This window comes from Fringilla coelebs (genome assembly GCF_963513975.1).
Source record: "Fringilla coelebs genome assembly, chromosome: 12".
NCBI classification, from domain to species: domain Eukaryota; kingdom Metazoa; phylum Chordata; class Aves; order Passeriformes; family Fringillidae; genus Fringilla; species Fringilla coelebs.
This window is the reverse complement of record NC_140038.1, coordinates 8,532,858-8,559,947: the sequence shown is the minus strand read 5'-3', so window position 1 is coordinate 8,559,947 and position 27,090 is coordinate 8,532,858. Positions and strand designations below refer to the sequence as shown.

At 38.7% G+C, this 27,090-nt stretch overlaps 1 protein-coding gene across 1 annotated transcript in view; it reads left to right on the top strand.

Moving 5' to 3' along the window:
• Positions 1 to 24,163, top strand: part of LIPC (lipase C, hepatic type) — a 63,528-nt gene extending 39,365 nt beyond the window's left edge. The window contains exons 4-11 of the mRNA XM_084213469.1: positions 8,235 to 8,422; positions 10,035 to 10,214; positions 12,607 to 12,724; positions 14,698 to 14,931; positions 16,292 to 16,534; positions 19,881 to 20,001; positions 20,708 to 20,926; positions 23,065 to 24,163. Of these exons, the coding sequence (XP_084069595.1) occupies positions 8,235 to 8,422; positions 10,035 to 10,214; positions 12,607 to 12,724; positions 14,698 to 14,931; positions 16,292 to 16,534; positions 19,881 to 20,001; positions 20,708 to 20,926; positions 23,065 to 23,170 (1,409 nt within the window). The 3' untranslated portion in view covers positions 23,171 to 24,163. The remainder of the gene's footprint in view (positions 1 to 8,234; positions 8,423 to 10,034; positions 10,215 to 12,606; positions 12,725 to 14,697; positions 14,932 to 16,291; positions 16,535 to 19,880; positions 20,002 to 20,707; positions 20,927 to 23,064) is intronic.
• The last annotated feature ends 2,927 nt before the right edge of the window (positions 24,164 to 27,090 follow it).

Sequence of the window (27,090 nt, the reverse complement as noted above, 5' to 3'; positions counted from 1 at the left end):
ATAGTGAAAAAAAAAGAAGCCTTCTGGAAGAACCTTTAACTACTGTTTTACACAAGACTCCCTCCCATTTTGTGTCTAATTCTTTGCATATGAATAGTAGTTCCACTTTCTTCCACTTTCTTTGCATTACAAAATATGACAGATTCTAGATAAAACATGCCAACCAAAGTCAGAAGCATGAGCTCTGGTGTTATGTGCACCACCTATGCACAATATGGTAAAGCAGCTTTTAACAAACTTGAGTAGCTAAGAGAACAATGCAGAAAGGTGATCTCCATATTTGTGCACTCGGGTTTCTGGCTCCCCAGTTAGTGCTGTCTCCCCCCATTCCCAAAGAACCAGAGCTCCAAAACTTTGATCTGCAGTGGCACCCAGCTGCTGCTGCACCCTGGGGAGTGCCCCTGCCCACAGGATTACAGGAACAAGCCCCCAGTTCAGCCTTCCCACTGTGGGCCCTAATGCAGCTCCTTGACACCCTTATGTGTCACATCCATACTTTGCAGAGAAGGGCTGGAAAAAATCTGCCACTCTGACATGGTCCTGGTGCTGTTTGTAGGTTTGCTGTGTTCAGCAAAGGCAGCTGCTCACCAAGCAGCAAAACTGGCTATCTGACTGTTCAGCTGAGCCACTGATCTCTCTTCTGGGCTGGTGCATGTGAGATAGCTGTTTCTGGACTGATAACAAACTGCTCCTTTCCCCCACACTGCATTTTCTCCCACACTGCATTCATGAGGCTTTTTGGTTGTGCTGTGCTCTCAAGCACTACAGAGGAATGTCTCATTAGGTTTTCTCAGTCACTTCATAGAAACTTTCATATTGTTGTCCAAATACAATTGGTCTGTAACTATTTTGAGAATTTTTAACTTCTGAGGCTACATACTCTGTGCTAGGCAAATGAATACAGGGATTATAAAACCAGCTTTCCAGGTACTTTCAAAGATACCTTTTCTTATGCTAATAGAAAAATAAGAAAAGGTTTAAGTGGGCTGTGATATTTTTCACAGAACAATCTTGAGTAAATTAAAATGTAAATTTTTCTACAATCACTGCTTTTGGGTGACAAAGCTTTTGCTTAAGTCTTTAGATGCACCCTGCTTCCATTTGATTTTCACATTTGGAGGTTTTGGAAGAATTTGCCTGATCAGTTCTGTGATCTCTTTTCTTATTCCTTACGCTGACTTATGCAGTTTCTGCAGGAGTCTTTTTAGCTTGCTAAGCCAATAGAAAGAAAAATTCATTTTCACATGTTGGCTGAGTGGACTGAATCAAAGAGCAAGAATCATGGCTGAACTGCTCAGGTACGGGGAATTGGGTCCTCTGAATTTCTCATTATCAACTCCATGGATGTACAATTCCTGGGACCAGGCCTGCCCTGCCTTGGGAGCTGAGGTTCCTCCCTCACCAGCAAAACCTTCCTGAGTCTCATGTGCCTACAGAGCAAAGTCAGATAGTGCAGGGCCTGGCAAGGCTTGGTGTCACAAGACCCTACAAGAGGCAGCACAGCATCCCTGCACAGCAAAGCTCAGCAGGGATCCTCACCCCTGGGAAGCTGCAGTGCCCCCAGCACCCAGAGGAACAGCAGTGTCTCTGTGAATGCCCCCACTCTCAGTCCTGTATGCCTGCTCCCACTGGGGTTTGGTATATCCAGCCTCACTTCTTTCTTTTAAATTAGCCCCAATATGTCAGCCAAACACATAAGGTTATCTTAAAGATGTAAGATTATAAACTTGATTTAGAACACATACCTAAAGATCCCAGATGTGAAGTTTAAGGACATGAAAATGAGACAAGTCAGATTCATAAAAAATTCTGCTAAATCATTTTGATTCTCAGGGGAACAAAAACTTATCCCCTAATCTTGGATGGTTGGTAGTATTTGCCAAATTGGGGTCCCATACTGAACAGGCCTCTAGGAAAACTAGAATGCAAATAACAACTCTCAGTTATTAGATTTAGGGTAATTACTCTGCTGTATTAATATGTACATTAAATGGATTATTTAGTCCAGAAAGTCCTGTTAAATGAATATCTTAAAACACAAGTAGAATATTGATAGGCTCAATCTAAAAATTAACATTTAGGAAGAACAAGGTAGCATAAACACATCCATTTCTTCTTCACATTGCTCACAATATTTTAAATTAACCTCTTCAAAGATAAATTTGCAGACTTTTTGTTACTCTTGCAAGATCAATTCTGAACATCTTCCCTTGCAGCATCTGGCAACTGAATTCTTGACTTTGCTTGTGTTTTCCAGACTGTCAGATTTAATATATCCATTGTTTAATGATTCCATCCTCACCTTTAAGTTTATGAAGGATTCTTCTGGTTTAATCCCAGCAAATATCACAATGAAAATCCCTACTCCTAAAAGATGAGGCCTCACTTAGCAAAACAGACACTCCTTTTGGAAAGGTTTAAAACTTCAAACTTAAAACCACCACAAGCTTATAGTAAAATTTAACATTGCCCATGCTTGTTGATTTTTTTCCACTAAAATAGATCCATCTTGCTTTGCAAAGCAAAGCAAACTTGGCCTCAGCACACTTTCATGGTGCTGCCCTGCTGGATTCTGTTGAACAGTTCCTGGAGATAGAACACAAGGCTGCTTCATTAAACATCCACCAGCAAATCTAATGTGTGAAAAATTTCAACAACTCATTCATAGTTCAGCTGGTTTATAATAAATTTCTCATCAACAAGACATCACAAGCAGAGATCAAAGAAACTCCCGGGAATGATTTCTCTTCTGATACTCATAAACTTGTGTAGGTGGAAAGTCTAAAGAGAATGAGTAAGGGCAGCTGATGAAATAAGAAAGTTTGTATTTCCAACTATGGAAACTAGTTATAAAATAAAACCTCATCCCATGCAGGACAACAAATCAAATGGCGGGAGAAGGTATTTTTGCTTGAACTATAGTACTTAGCATCAGGAATATGCTGTTCACAAGAAAGGTTTGACTGACTGGGAGACTGACAATTCCTGCTCACAGACTAAAACCAGCATGAACAGAAGCATCTGGGGTTGTTCTACCCCTGAAGAACCCTTTGTCTGTTACTGGCTTTCATTCATTCTGCTGTCCACTCCTGCTTAGTGCAAACTACTGGGAGACACTTTTTGGAACAGGAATTCCAAATTTCCAAATAATGCTTGCAGATCATACACTGATTGTCCCAATTGTTTGGAAGTAGGTTGAGCACAATGGGTTTAGTTATGTGTGCTTTCAGATAGCCTAGAAATCAAATACATTAACAATCATACTGTTGTTCACTTTGGAACACAGTGATTTTGTTCATAAATTTCTTTGTGTTCAAAATGTGGAAAAATCTTCCCAGTTTCGTTCATGTCAGTCTACAACTGCTAAAAAACCCGATATAAATAAAAAATGAATGTTAAAAATTTTCCTTCAATGTGACATACTGTTGCAAAATTCAAAAACCTAGGACTACAGGAACTGAAATAGCAGATCTAACAGAGACACCCTAAAAATCTGGTCAGAGATATATCAATACTGAATGGTCTAGAAAAAGAATTTCAATACATATCTTGAAAATTAGTGGTTGACTTATGCCTTGAATCACTTTGAAGGTTATCCAACCTACTGCAGCTGTTTGGCTCACATGTCCTTCATCTGCATTAAGAACCATGCTCTGGGCCTGGAAAAAGTGCTCAGCAATGCATGGATGCCCAGCAAAGATTTAGAAATTGGATATTTTATGTATATGGTCTCTGAATATTAAACACTTGAATGTTGTAAGACAAATGCCCATTGTAATGTTTCACTCTCATGAAATACTTTAATAATGAGGGCAATGTCACATGCTATCAAGTGCATGTAAATATCATTGTATTTATAAACAGCATTTAACAACTGTGTATATATTTTTTTAAATATACACTTTCTATGTGTGTATGCACTTTACACAATACTATAGTTCATAATTGCCCATTACAGCCATGTAATTTATATAATTATCTAACAAATTATATTCTAACTCAGCATTATACTATTACATAGCACTACTTTGCTGCCCTCTAATACATATTTACTTCTACTCGTTTCCAGAGTTTTGGTCCCAGAACACCTTGAAAACCTACAAACTTCGAAGTTACCAGGAAACAAAATGAAACAAATTTTTTTTTCTCTGCCCTTTTCAAATCTGGAATTCTGCACTCAAACCTCAAATCCTGCCAGAGGCCCAGAAACTGAATTCTCCCTGTCACTGCAGTAATAGGTTAAAATTGCAGCACTGTGTGCCCTTGCAGTGCTGCCAAGAGGCAGCTTTATTTCACTTGAAATTGAGATTTAAGGCTTTGAGTGAGACACAAATCACATGTCTGGCAATCTAACTCACTGGACCTTAGCATCATGACTTTTAAAAGCAGTTTTTATCATTTTATACATATTTTCCCTATGACTGGAATCACAGTGTGCAAAGGTACCTGGTGTTATGGGTAGAAGGGATTAAAGTCCTATTAAAAGTTCTCTGTGCTGTTAATACTTTCAGTAGCACTTTGCATTGTCCTGTGCAGACAGTATCAAGTACTCCACAAAATGGTATCTTCTGTAACAGTTTTCACAGGACTCCTGGAAAGGCCTGCAGAGCTCAGCAACAATTTGTCCAATTTAATGATGGCTCACTCCAAACTTACAGAGACAAATCTTTGTAGGACACCACTGTGAGGCCCCTTTCACTAGAAGAGAGCTGTACTAGAGCACTAAACAAATGTACTTGAGAAATTCTTTTTAACTATGGCTCAGGTGATGGCAATTGTTATACTCTGGGCTCATCTATACAAGGAAAATTGTAACAAAAATTTCATGACAGCATTAATAAAAGTTCTAAGACTAGTTCTGTACACAGAACGTACTTAAAATACATCCCCAGTAAATTCCTCTTCCTCTTAAAGAGTTTCATTTGAAAACAAATTCATTGATAAAAAGTCTAATTTCTCGACAGAATTACATGGAAATAACTTTTGTAAACAGTGTGCACTACAGAGGTTTTAGAAGAAATATCTACAGGCATCTACTGTAAAAGATCAGTTTGGAGAAATTCAGGATACACTTAAAATGATCAAAGCCTTTTAATACCATATCAGTGAAACCATCAGACTCTTGCTTAGATGAACAAACCTAGGGATTGTCAAAGCAAAAACTTTTTATCTGCTGCAAAAACAGGATTTCCCCTCAGTTATTTTGGTTTAACTAAGGCTTTCAGACAAAAACAGCAAAACAAAACAATTTTATTATTTAAAAAAATAATTATTTAAAATATCAAAGGACATAATGGAAAAAACCAGGAACTTATTGAGAGGCAAGAGAAAAGGAAACAAGAAGAATGGGAGGAGAGGGAGATTAAAGCAAAACAGAACATATCCTTTCAAATTCTCCTAATATTTCCTCTAAGACACAGGTTTCTTGGAAGTACAAAAATTTGAAGGGACTAGATGCCAAGTCACCACGCAGAATGAGATTTTTGGATGCTTAGTCCTATTCCCTGAATGGAACAAAGGCCACTTTGGTAGCCTGAGATTTAACTGTGCTCAACCCAGGCAGATTCCCCCACTTAACAAGACTTGAGTTTCCACTTTCCCTTTTCTTCTACCTCCTTTGCACTCAATCATCTTCCAGGCCCCTACTGACCTCTCATTTTTCCCACTGCCCTTCTACAAACTGAGATATTCATTTGTTTCTTTCTGAGTACCAGAAGGCTGCCAAGCATAAATATGCACAAGGAGAGTTTGGTGGAATAGCCACTACCAAAAATTCATAAATAAGAACCAAACAAAAAAGTAAATAAACCCACAATTCACTAACTTTGTGCAGACAAGGCTGGTTGTACGTATGACTATTGTACACCCACCCCTCAGCTCAGCTCTGCTTTCCAGGAAATAAATCTATTATCCAGCACTCTGCCCTGCAGGGTTGTCCCATGGCCCAGCAAGTGAGTTTTACTCAGCAATGCCTTCCTGTGCTAAAATTCTAAAGATGCTGATGCTTCTCTCTTCTCATTCCTATGGTTTTGTGTTTTTCTGAACTTTAAACACATGTTCCTGGTGCATGTATTTAACTTCTCATACTATGGAATGCTGTGATCCAGAAGTAATGCTGAATTTCTGACATAGCAAGTTGGCACCAGGAAAGTGATTTCACTGAAAGATCGCAACAAAAAAAGTCAGGCCAATGGAAGAAAATGAACTCCCACTTCCAGGATAGCTACCCTAAAACACAACCCAAAAACTGTCTTACCTATTGCCAGACAGCCTATTTTTTAAAATCAGAATTTACACCTGTCATGAGAGTATCAGCATATGGGAAATGGTTCCAAGGGATATGCACATAAGTAATAGAGGTGTTCTCCTGGTCCCAAGTTTCAACTTCTGTTCAGACTTAATTAATTTTTAAGTTGTCTAAGGATTAGGTGAGAGCCACTGAAATATCCTCTTCAACCCCCATGACAGGAAGAAAGATGCTGAACATTTTTTTTCTTGAGTGGAAAAGCTACTTTCCTTACTTGGAAATGTCAATTTTACTCCAAATTTTTATGCTGTACTGTAAGATGAATTTAAAGTGTATGACTTAGTAAATACTAAAATTTTGACTTAGTAAATACTAAAATTTTGCTCTTAACAGTAGATACTTCTACTATACTTCATCCTCATTTCTTTACATGTTTAGGCAATTTTTGTGCTATGAAGCAGATATTTTGTAGCTGTATTTTTACACCTAATCAGACACGATACATAAATATATTTCAACAGTGTATCTCTCTCCCAGAAAAGCATAGGGTATTTATAGTTTCAAACCCTGGACAGCATCTAGACCTTTGTCCAGTTTACAGTAGAGTTTTCATTAACAAGTTTAAAGCAGTGCCACCACATCTGGAAATTTCAGAGGGGACTCCACAATTCTATATTTAGGAACACCTTCTTATCTTTTGGGGTGATTCAATCCAAGTCAACCTGCTGGATTAACCTGCTTATTTTGTTCAACTGGGAATCCCTCTTCATTTTACTGTTCAATAAGAAAACATTATCTCAAGTCAAATATAAAAATGGTCTGTTTTGTCTACCCAAAACTAACTCCAAAACATTTTACAAGAATCTGCTATGTTGCAATGAAGTGGTGTTTACAAACCCAGCCTCCAGTCTTTAGTGCACCTCACAGAAATATTGTTAATACAAAGTAAAGGTACAGGGCTGAACCTACTTTGGGGTGTCAAGAATTTACAATAGGCTTTCTTGCTTGTGATTTCTGTGCTGCTCTGTGGGAGGGTAACTTATGGACGCACACAGATCAGTTTGGCCACACTGCATTGCCTCTGCTGAAAGAATTCGTGTCAGAGTAGGATATTCTAAGGAAAAGGAAATTAATCAGCAACCTGCTCACCTGGTATTCTTCCAAAGCAAAATTTGTTGGAGGCTCAGAGAGATGTCTGCACACTTAACTGTAATTACCAGGGAAAAATCTTTAGCAGTTGAATTGTGTTGTTTTTGCAAACTGACCTATGAAACTTCCCAGTTCCCTGCGGCCATGTCACTGAGTCACTGCTGTGACATTTTCAGCAAGAGGCTGTTGTGGGAGCCTGGCTCTTCAGACACTATTTCCTTCTCCAAGTCATTACACAGATTAACAGATTGAAGCAGTTCCTTGTTGAATGACACATCTGATCCTATAGGAACTTCTAACTTTTGACAGCCAAGAAGTTCAAGAAGTATTTTTAATCCCCTCTCCCAGATTTACCAGGAAAACAACACTCAGCCATTAAAGCACCACAGCACTTTCCAGGCAGTGTCTAAAGAAAACAGCTTTTTATCAGACTTGTTTTCTGTACTATGCACAAACAGTACAGAGTGACAAAGCGCCTTTGCATTGCACAAACACTGAGAGAGCAAAAAGAAAATGAAAACAAGGCATTAAACAAAGAAAGGATGTGTACAATGGAATGGGCACAAGCTACTTTTTTTTTGTTTGTTTTTCTTTTTCTGCTAAAAATAGAACACAATGCTTATTTTTGCATAGAGACTACTCACTAAAGGCTGAATAAACCAGCCAATAGGAATATCAAGATCATTAAAGCTCTTTCTAATTTTCAGTTATGTAGATTCACTCTTTCCTGATATTACTTACTTCAGAAACTACGTTCCTCTGCATGAGAAAAAAAATTCCAACAGAAGTTCTTTAAAGTGGAGAAGTGATCAGACTGTTATCAAAAATTTCATTGCAGAGGCACTGAGATCACGGAGTGAACACACTACAGGAAAGAAATATCAGCAAAACTTCGAAACCAGATTTCGACTCTATACAGACAGAGCTGGAGGCAGCTGCCAGATTTTTGTTAATCAGCTGGAGACTCTTGACAAATGCCATTTCAATGCCTCTCTTCCTCTGGTGATGATAGTCCATGGCTGGTCGGTATGAACTCACATTTTATTTTTAATTCTTACTACATCTGATTTGATATACTTTCCTTCTCATTATGCTACAGAAGCAACTTCAGAAGTAAGGTTGTGATACAAAGATGATGGATTTCACTGGTACCTATCATGGCTAGAAAAACTATACATTGGATATTCCTGACAGATTCTGAAGGAATGGTCTACAAGCAACCTTTCACATGGGACTCCCATGCCAAGGATTAAATTCAGCCCTGCTTTAAAGCCAGCAGAGCTTGAACAAGTAGCTGAATTAATGTGCTATGCCCTGGAGAGCAGAACACCAGTTTCATTTCTCTGATATGTTCACTGCCAGATATTTACAGACTTCTTGAAAAGTGGCCACAATATCCCCACATCTTTCTCACAGATACACCTTTAAAAAGATCTTCTCCAAAAGCCCCTTCAGTTGGAAGCAAAGCCTTCAACATCAATTATCACTGAACTGCTTCCAGTTAAACTGTAAAAAACCAATTCACCATAAAAAAGGCTTTCTCAAAAGCATGCCAAGAGTAAGAGTGACAATTCATCACCTTCTCAGTTGGAAAAGAAACAAAAGAAAAGGCAGGATAAGAAACAAAGTAATTTTAAGAGATCCTTAAATTCTCATAGAACCAATGGAATCACATAAGGGGGCACAATGAATCTTTCTTGTACATCTACAAATTTGCAGAGGAACTTTGAACATCACCTGTGATGCATGTAACTCCCTTAACAAATAAGAGAGATACATTTAACTCCCTTAGTAAAAAAAAAAAAAAAAAAAAAATTAAACTCCCTTGCAAAAAAAAAAAAAAATTAGTTCAAAACCTACACCCCCCTCAAACCACAGGTCTGAAATTCATCGAAATTCATCATTCACATTAACTTAATTTGCAGAGGTGTTGGACCCTTAGAGGAGAGTGTGGGGAAACCCAGACCTGAGACTCCCAAATTCTAATACACTAGAAGAGATAAGGCTATTTTATCAATTGAGGAAATATATACAGTGAGAATAACAATTAAATCTCATAGAGTAAATAATAATTCTAGTCCATAAAATCAGAAACATGCTTTGATGCAAGAAAATTGTAAGCAGGTATTCAAAAAAAATGACTCCAAACAAGCAGCTCTCCAAATGGAATGGCTAGAGATGACAAATGTGTGCTGGTCTGCAATCCTCCAGCTTCCCTTCTCCAATTTTCTTAGCTTATACTTACAGGGATAGCTGCTCTTGAATGAAATCAGACATTTCCTGGGCATTTCTGTCGTCCTTTGACCAGTACTTTTAACCAGTACTTTTTAACCAGTTATCTCTGGGTGAGTTAAAGTATTTGGGGACATAATTTTCACCCATAAGACTTCCTATCACAAAACATACACTATTGTACTCTTATTATATTACTCTTTTTTTTTTTTTTTGGTCCACCAAAAGCTAATGATTCTCAGCACTGAAGCAGGCTGGGGCCCCTAAAATCTAGTTATCAGCATTAATCCTTCCCTGTTCATACTGTGGTTTTTGTTTCATGCTTTTCACAACAAATATTTGGCAGAGACTGCTTTCCCATAACAATGGTTTTCGTATTGTTTGGGGTTTTTTCCAACTGTAACAGGTGGATGGGGTGTTGGAAAGCTGGATTTGGAAAATGGCAGCAGCTCTGAAGTCTCACCAGAAGCCAATGAACGTGATCATTGCAGACTGGCTGACCCTGGCTCACCAGCACTATCCCATTGCTGTACAGAACACACGCACCACAGGACACGAGATAGCACAGTTCCTGCAGTGGCTGGAGGTAAGAACTGCCACACCAACACATGTTTCTCTGGAAAAGATGTTTTGTTGTTATACCTCCACAACCTTTCTGAAATACTGTGCTTGCTAATGCTTTCTTTTTCATCAGTCACATTTCTTTAATGAAGTACACATTTTTCTTCCATAAACTTTCATATGACTTTGTAAAACTCTCATCATGCAGGCGGTCAAAGCAAGTGATCTTGCTTATGAAAATATTTTTATATATCTTTAGAGGGGAGATAGTTTCCTGTTACTTTGACTTTTCCATTAGCATGCGTGTAGGCAGCTGACACTGTTCCATATGTAGAAAACAGGCAGACATCATCATTTGCAAGACTTAAGTACAGAAAAATGAGTTTGCTATCTGTGCTCAACTTCTGCTTTTAATGCAGAATTCAATCCTGACACTGTGTCTGATTTCTGCTGCAGTTTCCCAAAGATTAGGATAAAATCATGGCTTAGAGATCCAGAAGGTACAGGGAGACCTTTCAAGAGGACAGATATGCTTCACAAAGCAGATGACATGGAGGCAACCGTGAGTACAGAGCCACACTAATGCAGTGACTATTTATCAAAACCTGCTACATGGGGAGCAGTGGCCATGGCTGGATTGAAAAGGCTGCAGCCCAGTCTGCAGAGGATCACTGGTCTCCAGCACAATTTAAGAAAAGGCAGAAAGCAAACAGTAGAATGAGAATCACTCATACAAACCAGGAACTCTAAGCAACTCTTATTGTATCAATCTCTAACATTAAGCTACTTAATCTGAAATGAAATTATGCTTCTATACCTGCCAATGAATTTTTGAGTACATTACTTTAAATATGGTGAGGCCTAAGGTGGAAGAGAAATTTACTGCAAGGCTGAAAGGTTTGTAGCAAGTACCATTAAAGGCCTAAGCAGGAATGGCAGGGCTAGAAGGAGCTGTCAGATATCACAGCCAGTTAGGGACAAGAGGCACAAAAGAGGAGGTAGGAAAGTCAGAGTCACTATTTTTCATTGTGATATTAGAAGAAACCTCAGCTCCTGGTCAAGTATAGTTTAACTTGCTGGAGCCTAAAGTAACTTTTTTAAGCTGTTTAATTATTGAATGAATCAAACGGTGGACTTTGATCAGTTCCCAGGAGGACATACCACATTGTCAACAATAAAGACATTCTGGGATTTCCTAGTGTCAACAAACAAACCAAGGCTTGAATAAATTACTGCTTGCTCCAGCATTGCAGGTAGTTACTCCTGTACTGTGATGTGTTCCAGAATTTAAATATACCATAAATTTTCACAGCATTGAGTGTCTCCAACCAGTAAATGTTCCTCATATTGAGAAGTACCCCTCCAGAGTTCAACAGTTAAAACCCCTTCATTCCAACTCCCACAACTATCTTTCTGCTAGGTTTCTGTCTGCTTACAAGCAGATACTTATTTCTAAGATTCTCAATGGATGTAACAAAACCTGCAGTGCCACACAACATTTTAATAAAGAATAAAGAACAAACAATAAGTAAATATTAGTGCTCTTATTTCAAGAATAGGGCATAATCAGTAACAGCCTCAATAGCACCCATTTCAGTATGATCTGACAAGAAAATTAGTCAGATCTTGTGCTTTCTAAGAGCTGTCTCTCTCAAAAGAAGTCTGCCAAGTTTCACCTCATCTTCAGAAGAGATTGGTATTGAGACTGCACAGCCACTCCACTGGGAGAGGCAATATCCACAAAGAAATTGAAAGTGAGGTTTGCCTTTCTTGCAAGCAAAACATGCTCTTTTTCTTTACAAGTCAGATAAACTTTGAGCCTTGCAGCTCAGGTGAAATGCTTAAGATGTATATAGCATTGATCAGGTAGAAAGAAGGGCAATTCTGCTTCAATAGGTTTGTTACAAATCAGAAACACATCTTTGCACAAGAAATACCACTGCTGTATCATTTAACATGTCTAATCAATATTTTGATCCCTTTAGTTTGGTTTGTGCAGGTATCTCAGGAAAAAAAAAAGGCACTTTTTATAGGGGATTATTTTACCCTGAAGTTAAAGAACAGATATCCATTTTATAATCATAGGAAAGCCAAATGCTGCTGACAAAAGGCAGTGAATATCTGCATCAAACGACTGACAACAAACAAGACTAAAAATTCCACTGTACTGATGGCTTTCCTGTGCATAGAAGATAAGTGGCAGTGCCCAAATGTGTGGCATTTTCCTGCTGCATGAAAAAGAATCAAGGAATAACATTCCAACAGAAATTTACTGAATGATTCATGCACCTCATTTGACCACCATCAGCACACAAATTTCTTGTGTTATAATTCACAGTATTCCTAGCATGCAATAGATATCTCACTGTTCACTTTTCACATTTCTTCATCTAAATCAAGTTGCCACTATCTTCCAGGAATCTGTTCAATTTTCCAGAAGCAATGCTCATCTAGTTGGATACAGCCTGGGAGCTCATGTTTCAGGATTTGCTGGAAGTTTTATCAATGGTACAAAAAAGATTGGAAGAATTACAGGTAAAAGACTTATACCATTAAGAAAAGTAACAGTCAACTGAATCAAGTTATGAAGGTATTTGACATATCAATGTCATATCAACAATTAGCAGTTGAATAGCAATATTCAGCACAGTTTAGAAGTTTCATCTCATTGGCTTAGAAATTAGATTTAGAAAACTTAATGAAAATATTTTTGAAAATTAGGTCTCATAGCATTTCTATCTTTGATCTTTCCTACTTCAGTCCAATTATGGCATACAGAATACACAACAACCATGGGGACTAGAAATCATAAACCAAAGCCTCAAGCTGCAGGTTGCTTAAATTTATCTCTTATCCATTCCCAGTAACAAACACCTTAAACTAAATGTTAGCCACTAACCTTGGATCTTTGGCCACTGTCTTGACCCAAAGTCATTCAAATACTGCTCACTGGTAGCGAGTCATTTAAAAAATATATTAAGGAAAATGTCTGACTGTGCTTGAGCTTTCAATTGTGGGACAGTGCCCACACAGTGAATTCAAAACAGCTCTCTTGTGGCAAAAATGAGTTCTGGATTACATTTTACAAGAAGCATATCATCAGAATACCCCTAGTAGATGCTTAAAGTAAACAAAGTTAACTCTAACACTTGGTTGACTAGTGACATTCTGAACCTTCTGTAATGTTTTGTAAGTGTACTAATAATGAGTATAATGAAAATACATTTATAATATTATTGATACACTATATACAGTACCTCATCCAATACACAGTGACAGCTTAAACAACCCGAACAAAATTAAAACAGAAGTGCACTTTACACAAGACCCACATCAGCTACATTTAACTTATCAGAGAACACATTTTACTTTAATCAGATTTAGGAGTGAGGCAAATACACATGGCTGTACTTTGAAGTCACCATTCTGATCTTGGATTCATTGCCACATACCACAGTCTCTTAGACAATCAGTTCTTGTGGCAGTGCCTGCATGCCAAGAGGCTGATTTTACAAAATACGTCATGATATTACATCAGTGTATGCACTGAAGGACTTCAGTTCCCCAGCACTGCTTGCTCAAACCTTATGAGAACATAATGCCTTGAAAATGGATAAGCAAAGGAACTTAGAGCACATTATTTACTATGACAGCTATATGCATTCTTCAGCAAAAGTTCTTCAGACTTATAACAATAAGTTTCAAAAGTGGATAGTGATAAAAGTCATTGAAGATAAAAAGAAATGTGGGCCTTTGTAGGACTTCCCTACTTGCTGCCTGTGTTACTAGTCTTGTCTGGTTATATCTATGCAACTATATTATTCCACAGTACCAACTGAAGAAGATAAAATTTAGGAGCTTGTCCTCAAAGCCGAATGCAGGTTTAAACTAAGCACAAAGTTCTCTTCCTGAATCAATTCCCAACCAAGAAGACCACCATGCAAAAAAGTCCAGAAAACAAAAATCAGCAAGACTCCCTAAGTGAAGTATTATTTCTCTGAATACTGCAATATCTGCTTTGAAGATTTTTTAAACAGAAAAATTATTATAAATAAAATCTAGCAGGCATACAGGGCTTTTAAACAATAACTGAAGCTCTATTAAGTTTTAGGTCCCACATGTGGGCGAAAAGTCAGTCTTGCTGTGGGGCTTGGGTGTCTTCCAAAGGGCCTCTGAAGCACACAATCTCTAGAGTTTGAAAGAACAAAATTATGTCAAGGTCCCTCAAGTGCCACTGGCAGCAGGCACAGTTTGTCTCTGACAAACACGTCTGTCTCTGGGCTGTGTCCTTATGCGGGTCTCAGTTAGTGTTTGTTCCAGTGCCTGTGTTTGCTTTAGGTATAACCATGGAACAAGCTCTGTGGAACAAGTGTTCTTATTGTTTCCATCAGAGAAAGACCTTGTAAAGCACCAGGTGCTGCCTGTTTTCAGACATTTATCCCAGACTTATAGCAGTAGAACATTCCTTGTGCACTACATGACAATGGGATTATTTGCATTTATTGCAGGCCTTGACCCTGCTGGTCCCCTGTTTGAAGGAATGTCACCCACAGACCGTTTATCTCCAGATGATGCAAACTTTGTGGATGCAATTCATACCTTCACTAAACAGCACATGGGCCTCAGTGTTGGCATCAAGCAGCCTGTGGCTCATTTTGACTTTTATCCCAACGGAGGCACCTTCCAGCCTGGCTGTCACATCCTGCACGTGTACAACCACATTGCACAGCTGGGGATTGCTGGTAAGAACCAATGGCAAAGAGTGGGAGGCACCAGGGCAGCTGCACTGAGTCTGTCTGGTGGTCTTAAACAGCATCTAAGGATTATTATTGTCACCCTTATATGCAAGGTATTTTCTTGTTCAGATATTAATTATCTGATTTTTACATGTCTTGAGTTCATATTGGTTTTACTGACTCCAGCAAGGAATTGAGCTGCATAGAACTCCTGAAAATGAGGCCATGAGCATCCTGCTGTCAAGCACCTCTGAATAATTTAATGGTATTTGTTTCAGCAGTAGGAGAGATGAGACAATTTATTCTAATTAAGCCAGATTTGTCTAGTGTGCCATTAATTATTTCAAATCAAATGAAACACAGGTCTGTACAACTCACCTCCATAGCTCACCTTTTCCCAACTCCACGTCCTTTGGCAGCACAGACGATGCTCTCTCTAGGACCTGAGTGCCAGTGTTCCAGGCTAGCTTTTATTTATAGAAGCTTATTATCAATATAGCTAAACATAAACCTATAGAGAAACTGATGCGAGATACTGAAAAAGGTCCTGATGTACAGTGACAACCAGAAGCGTTGGCTGCAAACCCCCAAAGAGCCCTGCTCACCCAGCACATGACATTGCAGAAGTTATTTCTCAATTATCCTCATACAATGCCTAAATCTGGGCATTACTTGTTAGAAGAAAAATCATGACAAACGTGAAACCAAGCATCAGCCCAAAGCTTATCAGCAGAAACATAAAGCAGTTCATTGTGATACATCCTATTTGCACAAAATAATTTTTGTAATTTGATAGCACTTAAAGAATAAAAAGATACTTCTTGTAATGGCAGACCTATTCAATATTTTTATTCATTTAATAAAATTTTTGCTCCTTTTTTCCAAGCAGTAACTGCAAGAAAAATTCAATTCAATGTAAGAGTGTGTCAGTCTAATAGGGACAAAGTATGGTACTGCTGCCAAAGTATCCAAATCCAAGAGTGTTCAGCAATTCCAAATGAGACTGTCTTTAATGTGGCATGATCTAAAACACTGCACATCAACTCAGGTTGAATTGTCTACTACCAAAACAGCCAGAATCAAGGTTCATATTTACAGTCTCATATAGTCAGGCTAGAGAAGCTTAAGCAGAAAATCATTTAAGTTTATTATCATGGAACTCCAGCCATTCTATTTTTGAATGATCCTAAAAGTAAAATTGCTACGATATATGATTTCTGAGGCAAAACCATGATGCAAAGGGTAGGGGTGTGTGTGGGGAAACAATATCACGTTTATAGTTTATAGCTGGCTACTGTACTACTCTGCAGTTAAAATGGTAAAAAGAAACAAGGGTATGTAAAATTTTGTTGTTGACTTTTTTCAGGCATCACTCAAACTGTGAAATGTGCCCATGAGAGGTCAGTTCATTTGTTCATCGACTCTCTGCTGCACGAGGACAAGCAAAGCACAGCTTACTGGTGCAATGACATCAACACTTTCAACAAAGGACTGTGCCTCAGCTGTAAGAAGAACCGGTGTAACACCCTGGGCTACAACATCAGGCAGGAAAGGCTGCCCAAAAGCAGACGACTCTTTCTGAAAACAAAAGGGCATATGCCCTTCAAAGGTTTGTGGGAACACTTTTTAGGGTCCAGGTTGATCACAAAGTAGAAGTCTGAGCCTAAGCTTTGTGATCCTATTTACTCATTCATTAAAGCTTATAAAATCTGTGAGAATAATCAATTTGCTGAGACAACTGAGAATCCCAGTAGGCTATCTTGATGCCCTTTCATCCAGATCCAGGCTTTCATATTTCTGTGGGAAAAAGCACATTGCCTGCTTGCCCCCGGCGAGCTGTGGAGCTGAGGGCTCGCAGATGCCCAGGGTCCTGATCTGCAGGATTTTCCTACAACTGGACTGTGCAGGTTTGTTGTAACATATGCAGGCATACAGCCAAGCCAAAAAAAGCTGCATAATTACTCTAGGAGGCCTATAAAACATCCTGTTCTGCATTTGCCCAAATTTTATCCACAATTAGACTATGAAATGACATATAAATTACTACTTTCCAAACAATGGACAGAGAACAGAATAGCATGGACTTTTGCAAGGCTGAACTGCAGCACTAAAATTAAGACTGGCACTCTAGCTTTAGCTCTACTACATTACTTTGTCGACTCTGTGGATTTTTGCCTGTATGATCAGATAGAGGGGCCATGGCCTGCCAGGGGGCGCAGGGCCTTCCTACCAGTCTCCGTTGCACTCAGCCGCCAGAGCCCACTGCTGCTCTTGAGCAGATGTTCCCTCGCCACTGGAAAGGTTCACGTACTTTTACAAGCAGGAACAAGCAGGACGATGTGGGACAGTCCTCTCCCGAGGGGCCTTCGGTGCAGGGGGTCCTGGAGCCCGGCTCTGCCCCTCACCACCTCCTTCCCCGGCTGCCATGAGGCGTGTGGGGAGCAGCGGAGCGGCCGGGCAGGGCGCGGGCCGAGGCACCGGCCACACACACACACAGACACACACAGAGACACACAGACACACAGACAGACACACCCCCACCCACACAGACACACAGACACACCCACACACACCCACACACCCACCGACACCCACACACACACCGGGGAGGCTCCGCTCAGGCTGAGGCGCTGCCTGTCCCCGGCACAGCCCCGGCCACGGCAATCCCGCACCCCCTCAGCGGCTGCCGGGGCTGTGCCGGGCCAGAGCCTCCCTCCTGCTGGAGGGCTCTGCCCCCGCCGGCCCCTGGCCCTGGGCCATGGGGTTGGGGAGCGCTTCCCATGTTCGTGCACCCCGGCACGAGCACTGAAGGGATGAGGAGCAAAGCTTTAAAAGGCTGCTTGCATTATATAGCTGGTCTTCCCACAGTGCCCGGTTACTCAGATGCATTATCATAGATTTAAAAAAAAAACCAACAAAACCAAAAAACCAAAAAATCGACCACCAAACCAAACAAAAATTGAGGTAGTTATAAAATAATTTTGGAAGTCTTCCACTAGCACAGCTGTGAAATATTCAGTGATGACTCCAGAGGGATCTACAGAGCCCTGAATAATACCTAGAGCAGCTGAATCTGCTGAATTTCTTCTTAATACTATTTAAAATGGCTCAGGAAGATACTTGGAGTGGATTTTAAAACTCCAGAGGCTGTGTCTAGTGCCTGATGTTGTCTTGCTCCAGCACAGCCAGGGCCAGGTCCTCACCAGAGCCAGAGAATGAATGACAGGCTCTGCTCCCACACCTGGGCACGGAGATGGTCACTGTGTTGTGTTCCTCTCTGGATATGGAGCTCGTTTCAGTTTGGGGTAAAATATCTCTGTCCTATTGGCTTTGATTGCAATTAAACATGTTGCATTTTTATGCTTAGAACTGGTTTTACATAAAAAACCATCCTTGGCACATATGTGGATAAAGTACCCCAGACAATGATCTCCTTTCACAAAAGTTCCCAAACAAAGCAGCAACTGTGGGAAGGTGCTTACAAAGTTATCTTTGTAATGCTTTAAAAAAAAATGTTTGAAGATCATGTGAGGAGCACAAACAGAAGAAATTTGAGAAACTCAACATTACTCTTCACAGTCCTCTGTATCTTCACAAAATCTAACATTTAATTTTCAAGTTAATGACGTATTCTGGAGCATCAGTCCACTTCAAACAAAACCTCCAGTTTGTTACACTGAAGTTAACATTTATAATAAAGCTGTGATGGAACTCTGAGTTTTTATATGATTTTCCCTTAAAGTAAGCACCATAATCACAGCAAAACCTTAGGCTGTGTCTGATCGTATACTGAAAAATCAGTTTTTACAGAAAGAAAACCCAGAGAAAGACTAGTTATAAAAGTCATCTGTAAACAACCCTCTCTGCCTTGGTCCCCATCAGGTTTCTGGCAAAGAATCAGCCATTTTGTTTTCTACTGAGGGACACGTTTTCAAAAGAAAATACATTGTTCACTAACATACAACAGCTATAAAACAATGAAAGGATACAGCTGCTCCAGCAAATACTTTCCATCATGAGCACTCTGAGCTGCACAGAAAAAAAAAAAAACAACTATCTGTGCATGTGCATAAAAAGGTGATTCCATTAGTGGTGTGGGGAACCGTTCTCAGATGTGACTCATGAAGACTGAAATGCATAAAGAGGCTCTACTCAAAAACTAGCATGCAATAATGTTCCTTCATATCTAAATCTATCAGTTTTGTCTAGAAAGTTGCTGGAAGAATGACCAGATAGAGTTCTGGACATTCAAATGTAGCTGACAGTATCTGTATGCACATGCTCAAAATCTATGTTGTTGGGGTCACCTTTTTCATAATTTTCAAAATATCAAACTGATGACTTTCTTAGGCATTTTAGGCTGACAATACTCAGTTCAGACTTTCCTAAATAGTGTTGTTCTAGAAACTCCCCAGACCTTGAAGTGTTAATGACATTGTTAATAGATGTGTGTAAGGCACAACATATCATTATGCATTCAAGGAAAGTTTGTGAGTCATCTGTTTTGCAGGGCAATTTTCCAGCTGATCAGAGAAACAGCCTGACCACATTGCATAAGGTCTTTGATCTGTATCATACATCTCAAGTCATGCCCAGTCACAAGGATTTGCCTGGTCACTAGATAGAGGGCCTGCCAGAAATTCTGACCATTAAACTTCAGAAAAGCTGAAATATTTCCCATGGAGGAATGTTTTCTCCAAGAAGAAACTCAACACTGATTACCTTTTTCTCCATCCTTTAAATAAAGCAACAGGGCCACAAATACTAACAGATTACACAGCACAGCAACAACCAGGAAAAATGACAATGTTTTCATTTCAACAAATTAGGTTGAAAAATAAAATGGAATAACAATCAACTTTCTGCTCTGAAAGGCAAAATTATTTTGCCATAGAAATCTATTGATTGTTTGACCATTCATTTTGCCCCTTTTTGCCAATTCTTCCTTCCTACAGTGTATCATTATCAGTTCAAGATCCACATCATCAATGAAATCCAAGGCAAGCCGATAGACCCAGCTTTCACCATGTCTCTGACAGGGACTAAGGCTGATGCTAAAAACCTGCACATCCCACTGTGAGTATTGTACCACATGTAATTGTGCATGTGACAAAAGATGCATGTGACAATTTGTAATATCATACCACATTGATAATCATGCTATGATTGAAATGGTTTAGTACAGCTAAGTGAACATGAACTGGAAATTGTCCTCTCTTCACTCATACTCCCTGAAAGTCACAAGTTCTTACAATGATGATGCAGTTTGTGCAGAAAAAAAATTTGTTAGAGTACAAACAGTAAATTTGGAAATTTTTCTGTCTGCTTGCTTTGATCCATCCCATAGCTAAGAGAGGGAAGTATAATCAATTAAAACACAAATGAAAAATCAGCTGTAATTAAGATAAAGAATTTTGGGTATTTATCATGATGGACACTATCTGTATTAATGAAAGCAAAGGCAAGAGTGTGGGTCAGCATTTGCTCTAGCAGGCAGAAGTTGTAACATAGATGCTATTATGGGACACCTTTTCTTTTGCTGTCAAAACCCACTACTGCTTCATCAGCTGTTCAACCTTCTGCCACTTCTGCTTCTTTCATAGCATGTTGTCATATTTCATCACTTCTTTGCACCTGGAGGAAGAATGTTCTTGAGACATTAATGTTTGGTCCTAGAGAAGCAAACAGTTCTTGCTCTGGTTTTTAGAGGAAAAAAATCTTGGTTTTTTCATTTTAATTCATAATAATTAAGACAACATTATTCTCATCTTGTTTTCTGTAGAGTTGAAAGTATTACTGGGAATAAAACCTACTCCTTTCTCATCACCCTGGACAATGATATCGGTGACATCATAATGACCAAGGTCAAATGGGAATTACCTCCACTTTGGGGGAATATCTGGGACACATTTCAAACCATAATACCATGGACAAAGGGCACTCGTCGACCAGGACTTATAGTGAAGGAAATAAGAGTGAAAGCAGGGGAAACACAGCAAAAGTAAGTGTAATGAGAGCACTCAGTAACTCCACAGGTGTTTTGCACCCAGGTTATCTCAGTTCAAACACAAGCATCCGAGCCCCAGCAGTCACACCATTAAATGTAATTACCTCACTCCATAAGGACCATATGAAATTTCAATGAAACAAGATACTATGCAAGATAAATAATGATTTCAACATTAACATAGTGAAATATTCTGATTCCTACTTACAAAAAATATGCCAAATCCTTATTATTTGACTTTCAATACCTACTTCCAAGAGAAACTCAGCATCACCATTCTTGAAAATACTCATTAGAAGGATCATGTGCTGTACTACACAGTCCTCTGATTATTTTTGGGGTTCTTCTTTCCCTGTTTATTGCTTTGAAACTGGATCACCACATCTGAGCAGCCTTGTTCTCTACATGCAGCAATGCTAACACATTTGAAACTGCCTACTCATGCAGAGAAATTTCAGCCAGAAGACAGAATAAAAAAACTTTTAATGATTCTCACTGCTTTAATCCTTTGAGAAATTTTAACTGAGCAGTTTAATTAAGGTTAATGAGAGAAGCACCTTACCTTTAACTGAGGCTCAGTCCTAAAAGGCAATTTTTCCTTGGTACATTCCCTTTCTTACCACCACAACTGGTGCAGACTTCCTTCAGAACAACTCTTACTGGCAGAGATGCATCTCCTTAATATTGACACAAAAAGCAAATTAGACAATTAAAAGAGACATTTCGTAACACAATCTGTGTGTGCTGGGGGGCAGAGGAAGGATCATATTCTCCTTGGTTGACTCCTCCTAAAAATGTGTTTTGGAGGTGTTTTCCTAACCTGGCACTTGGCATGTGCTCCTGCCATTAAAATCAAAGGAGTTTCTCTAACATCTGCTATTTTAAAAGTCACAACCCCAAATCAGTATTGACCCAGCTGGAAAAGCAAATTAAGGCAAAGGGAGCTCTGTTTTGGTGCAGGTTCCTGTACCTTGAGATAAAAGGTATGAAGGTGAGAAGTCATTTTCCTAACCAGGAAGCTCTTATCCAATGCATCTGTGCCAGTAACCTGGCACTAGCTAATTATTGCTGATGCACTACTTTCCTTATCTAGGAAATAATAAGGGGGGGGGGGGGCACTTATACTGACAAAAAATAATGCTGGTATCATCAGGTATCTGATTCTCCTTTGAAGTTCTTTTTGCAAGAGGAAGAAGTTTGTGCCAAGCTTTTAGTGGACACTGATTATGTGCTGGGTTTTGTTCTTTGCAATCTGGGCAATGACATTCAGTTATCACTGAAATACTGCATTAATGTTTAGGGGGGGAATGAAAGATTATTAGGTGATTCTAAAAGGAGGAACAAAGGACACTCAAGGAAAAGTATTTTCTTCAAAGCAAAAAGGTACATAGAGTTCTGCCTTCCTCAGAATAGCAAACATTGTGTATTGCAGAATCAGCAATTTTGGAAATTTAATAATTAAAAAAAGTAGTAAACATGAAATGCATTTTGACTTCTCTTGTGCTTTTCTCAAGCATTTGAACAGTTGACAATATTTTATCTCCGGGTTATCTATACCTCTAGATGTTTGTGATCTTTGTACACATGATGAAAGTTCCTTTGTTAAATTAGGAGACTTGAGATGTAACAGCATAAACTTAAAAAGCAGTTAACAAACAGACCATTATGAGCAATAAAATACTCCATTCCAACATTTGGTTTCAAATATTTCTGTAGCATATGCAGTTGCTGATGTTAGCATCCTACACAGCTGGTTTTTAGCAGCCTCCCAGCTAAATACCAGTATTGCAACAGCCCAAGTAGGGCAACCATGCTGGTAACAGTGGGAGTTGGAACAATGCCCCACTGACAGTAAAGCCCAAGTGACTGTGAGGATGTGCTGTGGAGAACATGCAAGTGACACCAGGGAGACAGAGGCACAATGCACTCAGTACCCAGGAGCTGCCTGCTGCTCTTCTCCTCTGTCCCTATGGTGTGGCAGGCAGATACAACTCTTTCCTCACAAGCCTCTAAAACAGAAAGCTGCCTTCCTGTAAAAGACAGGCTAAAAAACTGGCTAAAGAATGGGAAATTCTAACTAACATTAGGCTTTCTAACCAACATTGTACTCACATGCTGTCTTTTCTTTTCAGATACACATTTTGCCCCCAAAGCATTGACAACATTCACCTTCATCCATCCCAAGAGAAGATATTTGTGAGCTGTGAAGATCTCTTCCAGACACAAAACAGAAAATGAGCAAGAACACAAAAAGGCAACTCCTCACCAAAATATTCAAAGTATGATACATCTAGTAAAATGTTCTAAAAGTTCACAGTCAAATATCCTAGCAGTTTCAGAGATGGTAAAAAAATACATTAAGATATTCAGTTTTTGTCATCTGACAGTAAGCTGAAATATGCTTTCTGTTCATCTAGGAGCATACTCTGAAAATCATTAGTGAGCAGCTTCATCAGGGCAACTGTCAATTTTCAACTGTTTAAAATCTGAAAAAAACATCTGCTCATCAGAAATAAAAATATTATTTGACAAAATCATTGTCATAAGCCTTTGAAAAAACTAATTTTGTTAAATTTAAGGGAAAAAAAGAAAATTCATTTCATGGTAAATACATTGAAATATTAATAGCTATGACTATCAGTTAAAACCTTGCTAAATTATTTCCTAATGAAGGGATAATTAAATAGTTCATAAAAGAAAATACTACCAAATAGATATAAAAATAGAAAATGTTTGAGCTGTAATAACCATATGAAAACCGCAATAATAGTATCATCTAAAAATTCTATAATTAACCTCATTTTCTGAAAATGCTTTGCTATTTAACTATTTTCATTAAAGAACTGATTTAAATTGCTAGCAATTTAATTATTTGAATGATGCTTAGTATACTACACAAAATTCTGGTACAACTAAGTTCAGTTAATTTTTTGCATTTAAATCATATTTAGCCATTCAGGTAAGGTCTGAGATATTTGGATTCTAAATCTCTGTATACCAGATTTTGGCATGACTTGAAACTGCCAGAACAAATGAAAATGGTTAAAGCTTCAAACAACTTCAGAGCATAAAAACAAACTTTGAAAGGTCAAACATATACAATTTCCTTGTTCCCTCGGTGAGAATATAAACAGCAAAAAGGAACATTATTGTCTCAGATTGCTTTTATTCTGTGGTTTGTGCATACTGAAACAGAAATCAAGATGTATGTATTCATTTGTCACTTTAATGCTGAGCACAAGATTAATTAAAAATTAAGGCTTCTTGAACTCTGAATTTTGAATGTAATTTGTGTTAAATGTTCTCTAAGTGGTAAAAAATGTGCAAGAAAGTGCTAAGACTTAAAGCAAAGCATATTTTTTAATACCAAGATATTGCAGGGAATTTTTAATCAAAATATCCAGATGTTATCAGGACTAAAGCAGGATTTATTTAGATTTAAATGAACAAGCTGATCAGATCCTGCAAGCAGTGAACAGTGATCAGATGTGGAATGCAGGTATCTCTGTCAACCTTTCAGAATATTAACTTCTTTTACAAGCTGTTTTCAATAACTGCTACCCCTTTAAACAAACAGGAATACTCCTCAATACAGAATCAGAAAGGCTCACAACTACAACAGGAACTGAAGCATACTTAGATCCCAAATGAGAATTATTGTCCATCCTGAGGTGTACATGTCAGAAGCTGTTCCAATATTTAAAATGACTCCTAGGAGTAGCATCTTGATTAGATAAATATTCATCTATTTAAATACAGATTCCATGGAAAGAGATCCTTGTTCCTCACTGAAGACAAAGGTTTGTTGTTTGAAAGCTTCTGTTCAATGAAGCAAACCGGTTTTTTAAACACAAAAGTATTTCCACCTTCTGTGTCAAAAATTACAATTTAAGTGATTAATTTCATGCTTCAGGTTGCTGTATTAAATATTTAAATTTTGCATCATAATTACTTTATGAAAGCTCTGTAATACATTCTGTGTTTGTGTAAGAATCAATTGCTGAAGTACAATAGCTGAGTCAAATCAGGAATGTACACAGAAGGAAATTTCAGCCAAAAGTATGTGAGAGAGTTAGGTAAGCACCAAGGCCTTTTTGTTTGGTTGATTTTTGACATTTGCAGTAGCTATAATCCACTGGAGGGACTCAGTTGCTGGAGACCCAGTGAGAGCATTTTTAGGGGCACGAATTTACAATGAACCATGCCCCACAGAATGACATGCCCAGTGAGGGCATGAAGTTACAATGAACCATGTCCTGCAGAATGACAGGCAAGGAACAAATCACAATGTGGCCATTTTAGTGTTCCAAAGCACAATGGAAAATGAAAGTAAACAGAGAGAGATATGTGGCTAACTCAAATTAGGCATCTCTCTAGATTGCTTCTAGAAGTGAATTGTTGCTTCTGCAAAAAGCTACCAAAGACCTGCCACTTACTCCTGTTTCAGGGTTTTATTTTTTCATAAAATTCTTGTCTATTTAGAGAATTTAATACTGTCACTGCAATTGCATTTACATCAGTTATCACCAACTTTCTAAGCTATGAATTTTGTAAGCTTTCTGAACCAAATCCTACCCCTGTTCCTCAAAAAAAGTTTTTTTTCAGAAGAAGTTGAAGGACAACAAAGTAAGAGACAAAGGCTAAAAAGAATTGGGCTGTACTCCAACAGTACAGAAACTACTCTCATAGAAACATTTCAGACATCAAAATTGGCATTTCTTGCAAATTACTATCACTTTCTTGGTTAGGAGGCTGATAAAGGGATCTAATCTTCAGGAGAAGCAGGCATTACTTCAGAAAAAGCAGGTGGAAGAAGGTTCAGAGGTGTCTACATTGTGCTGAGACTCAAGAAATGGGCGTTGGATGACTACTAGTGTTTGTGAAAAAACATTCTCCAGTTCTCAACTAAGTGAAGATTGCATATCCTCAGATAAGACAATTTGAAAGGTTTTAAAAAGCCGAGAAGGAAAATTAAAAAGGTAGTATGTGAACTCTTGCAGATAAGACACTTCTGATGCCATTTTTCACAAATCATATGCCCAAACAAATTCTGTCCCTGTTTTGACAGACATTACACTAATTTCTGATATAAACATGGAATAAAGCCCAAGCTGTAATACATTCAGTCTCACCATGCCTGAACATAAAACTGAAGTCATACCTACAATCTCAAGTGCCTAAGACGGTGCCTTACTCTGTGCTCATTGGAATTACTCCTGTCTCTCTCCATACAGCTGACTTGAGACCTTGGAAGCCACCAGGTGCTTATTCCTGTCAGAGCACACACAGCTCAGTGACAGAATGGCTGCTGTCCTTTTCATCACCTCTCTGTAATAATGAACTTCTAATGTTCGGAAATAAAAGCCTCTTCCTTCCTTTTTGTGTTTTTCCTGAAAGAAATATTGGAACACTAATTAAAAACCAAATTACATCAATGGTATGGTATAAAGTTTCATTGCTTAAGAGGACTTTGATGCCTTTGTCATGCTCACACTATTCTGACTACCCTATATATGCTTCTGCATGAGGTGAATGTATACATTTAATAACTGAACATTAAAAAAATGCAAGATGAATAAATTAATAGGTAAAAATAAGATTATGTCAAATATTAGCTAGAAAAATTATGTACTGATTTGTTTCACTTATACTTTAAAATATACATGAAACTTGCATTTGAGCTGCTTAGGCATTATTCCACCCCTCTGGGCCGTGTTCTTACAGAGATTTAAACACAGCCACCACCACCTCTGTGAGGATTTGCAGAAGGGCTCTGCTCCAAGGGATTTTCTTTTAATGCCCTTTGCACAGACAGTGCTATTTAGCTCCAGGGAGAAGCACTTCTATAAAAATCCTGGGGGTGGGGGGAGCATTGTAAGGAAGGAACTCTGAGCATGCTTTGATAACATCAAAGTCCACCCTGCTCCCTTTGGGAAACAGATGTCCAAGCAGGCCACTCTCAACAAACAGCCTGAAGAATGGAAGACTCACTGGCAGGACCTGGCTTTGAAAAGCAGTCTTATCACTTAAATCAGCCATGCAACACACAGAAAAAGCCAGAGACCCAGCTTAGCAGTTCTAAAATGCCTTGCGAAAAGCAAATTTGCTCCTTCTGTAAGTCTCATCCACCAGTTATGTATTCGAGAGTATTGCATATT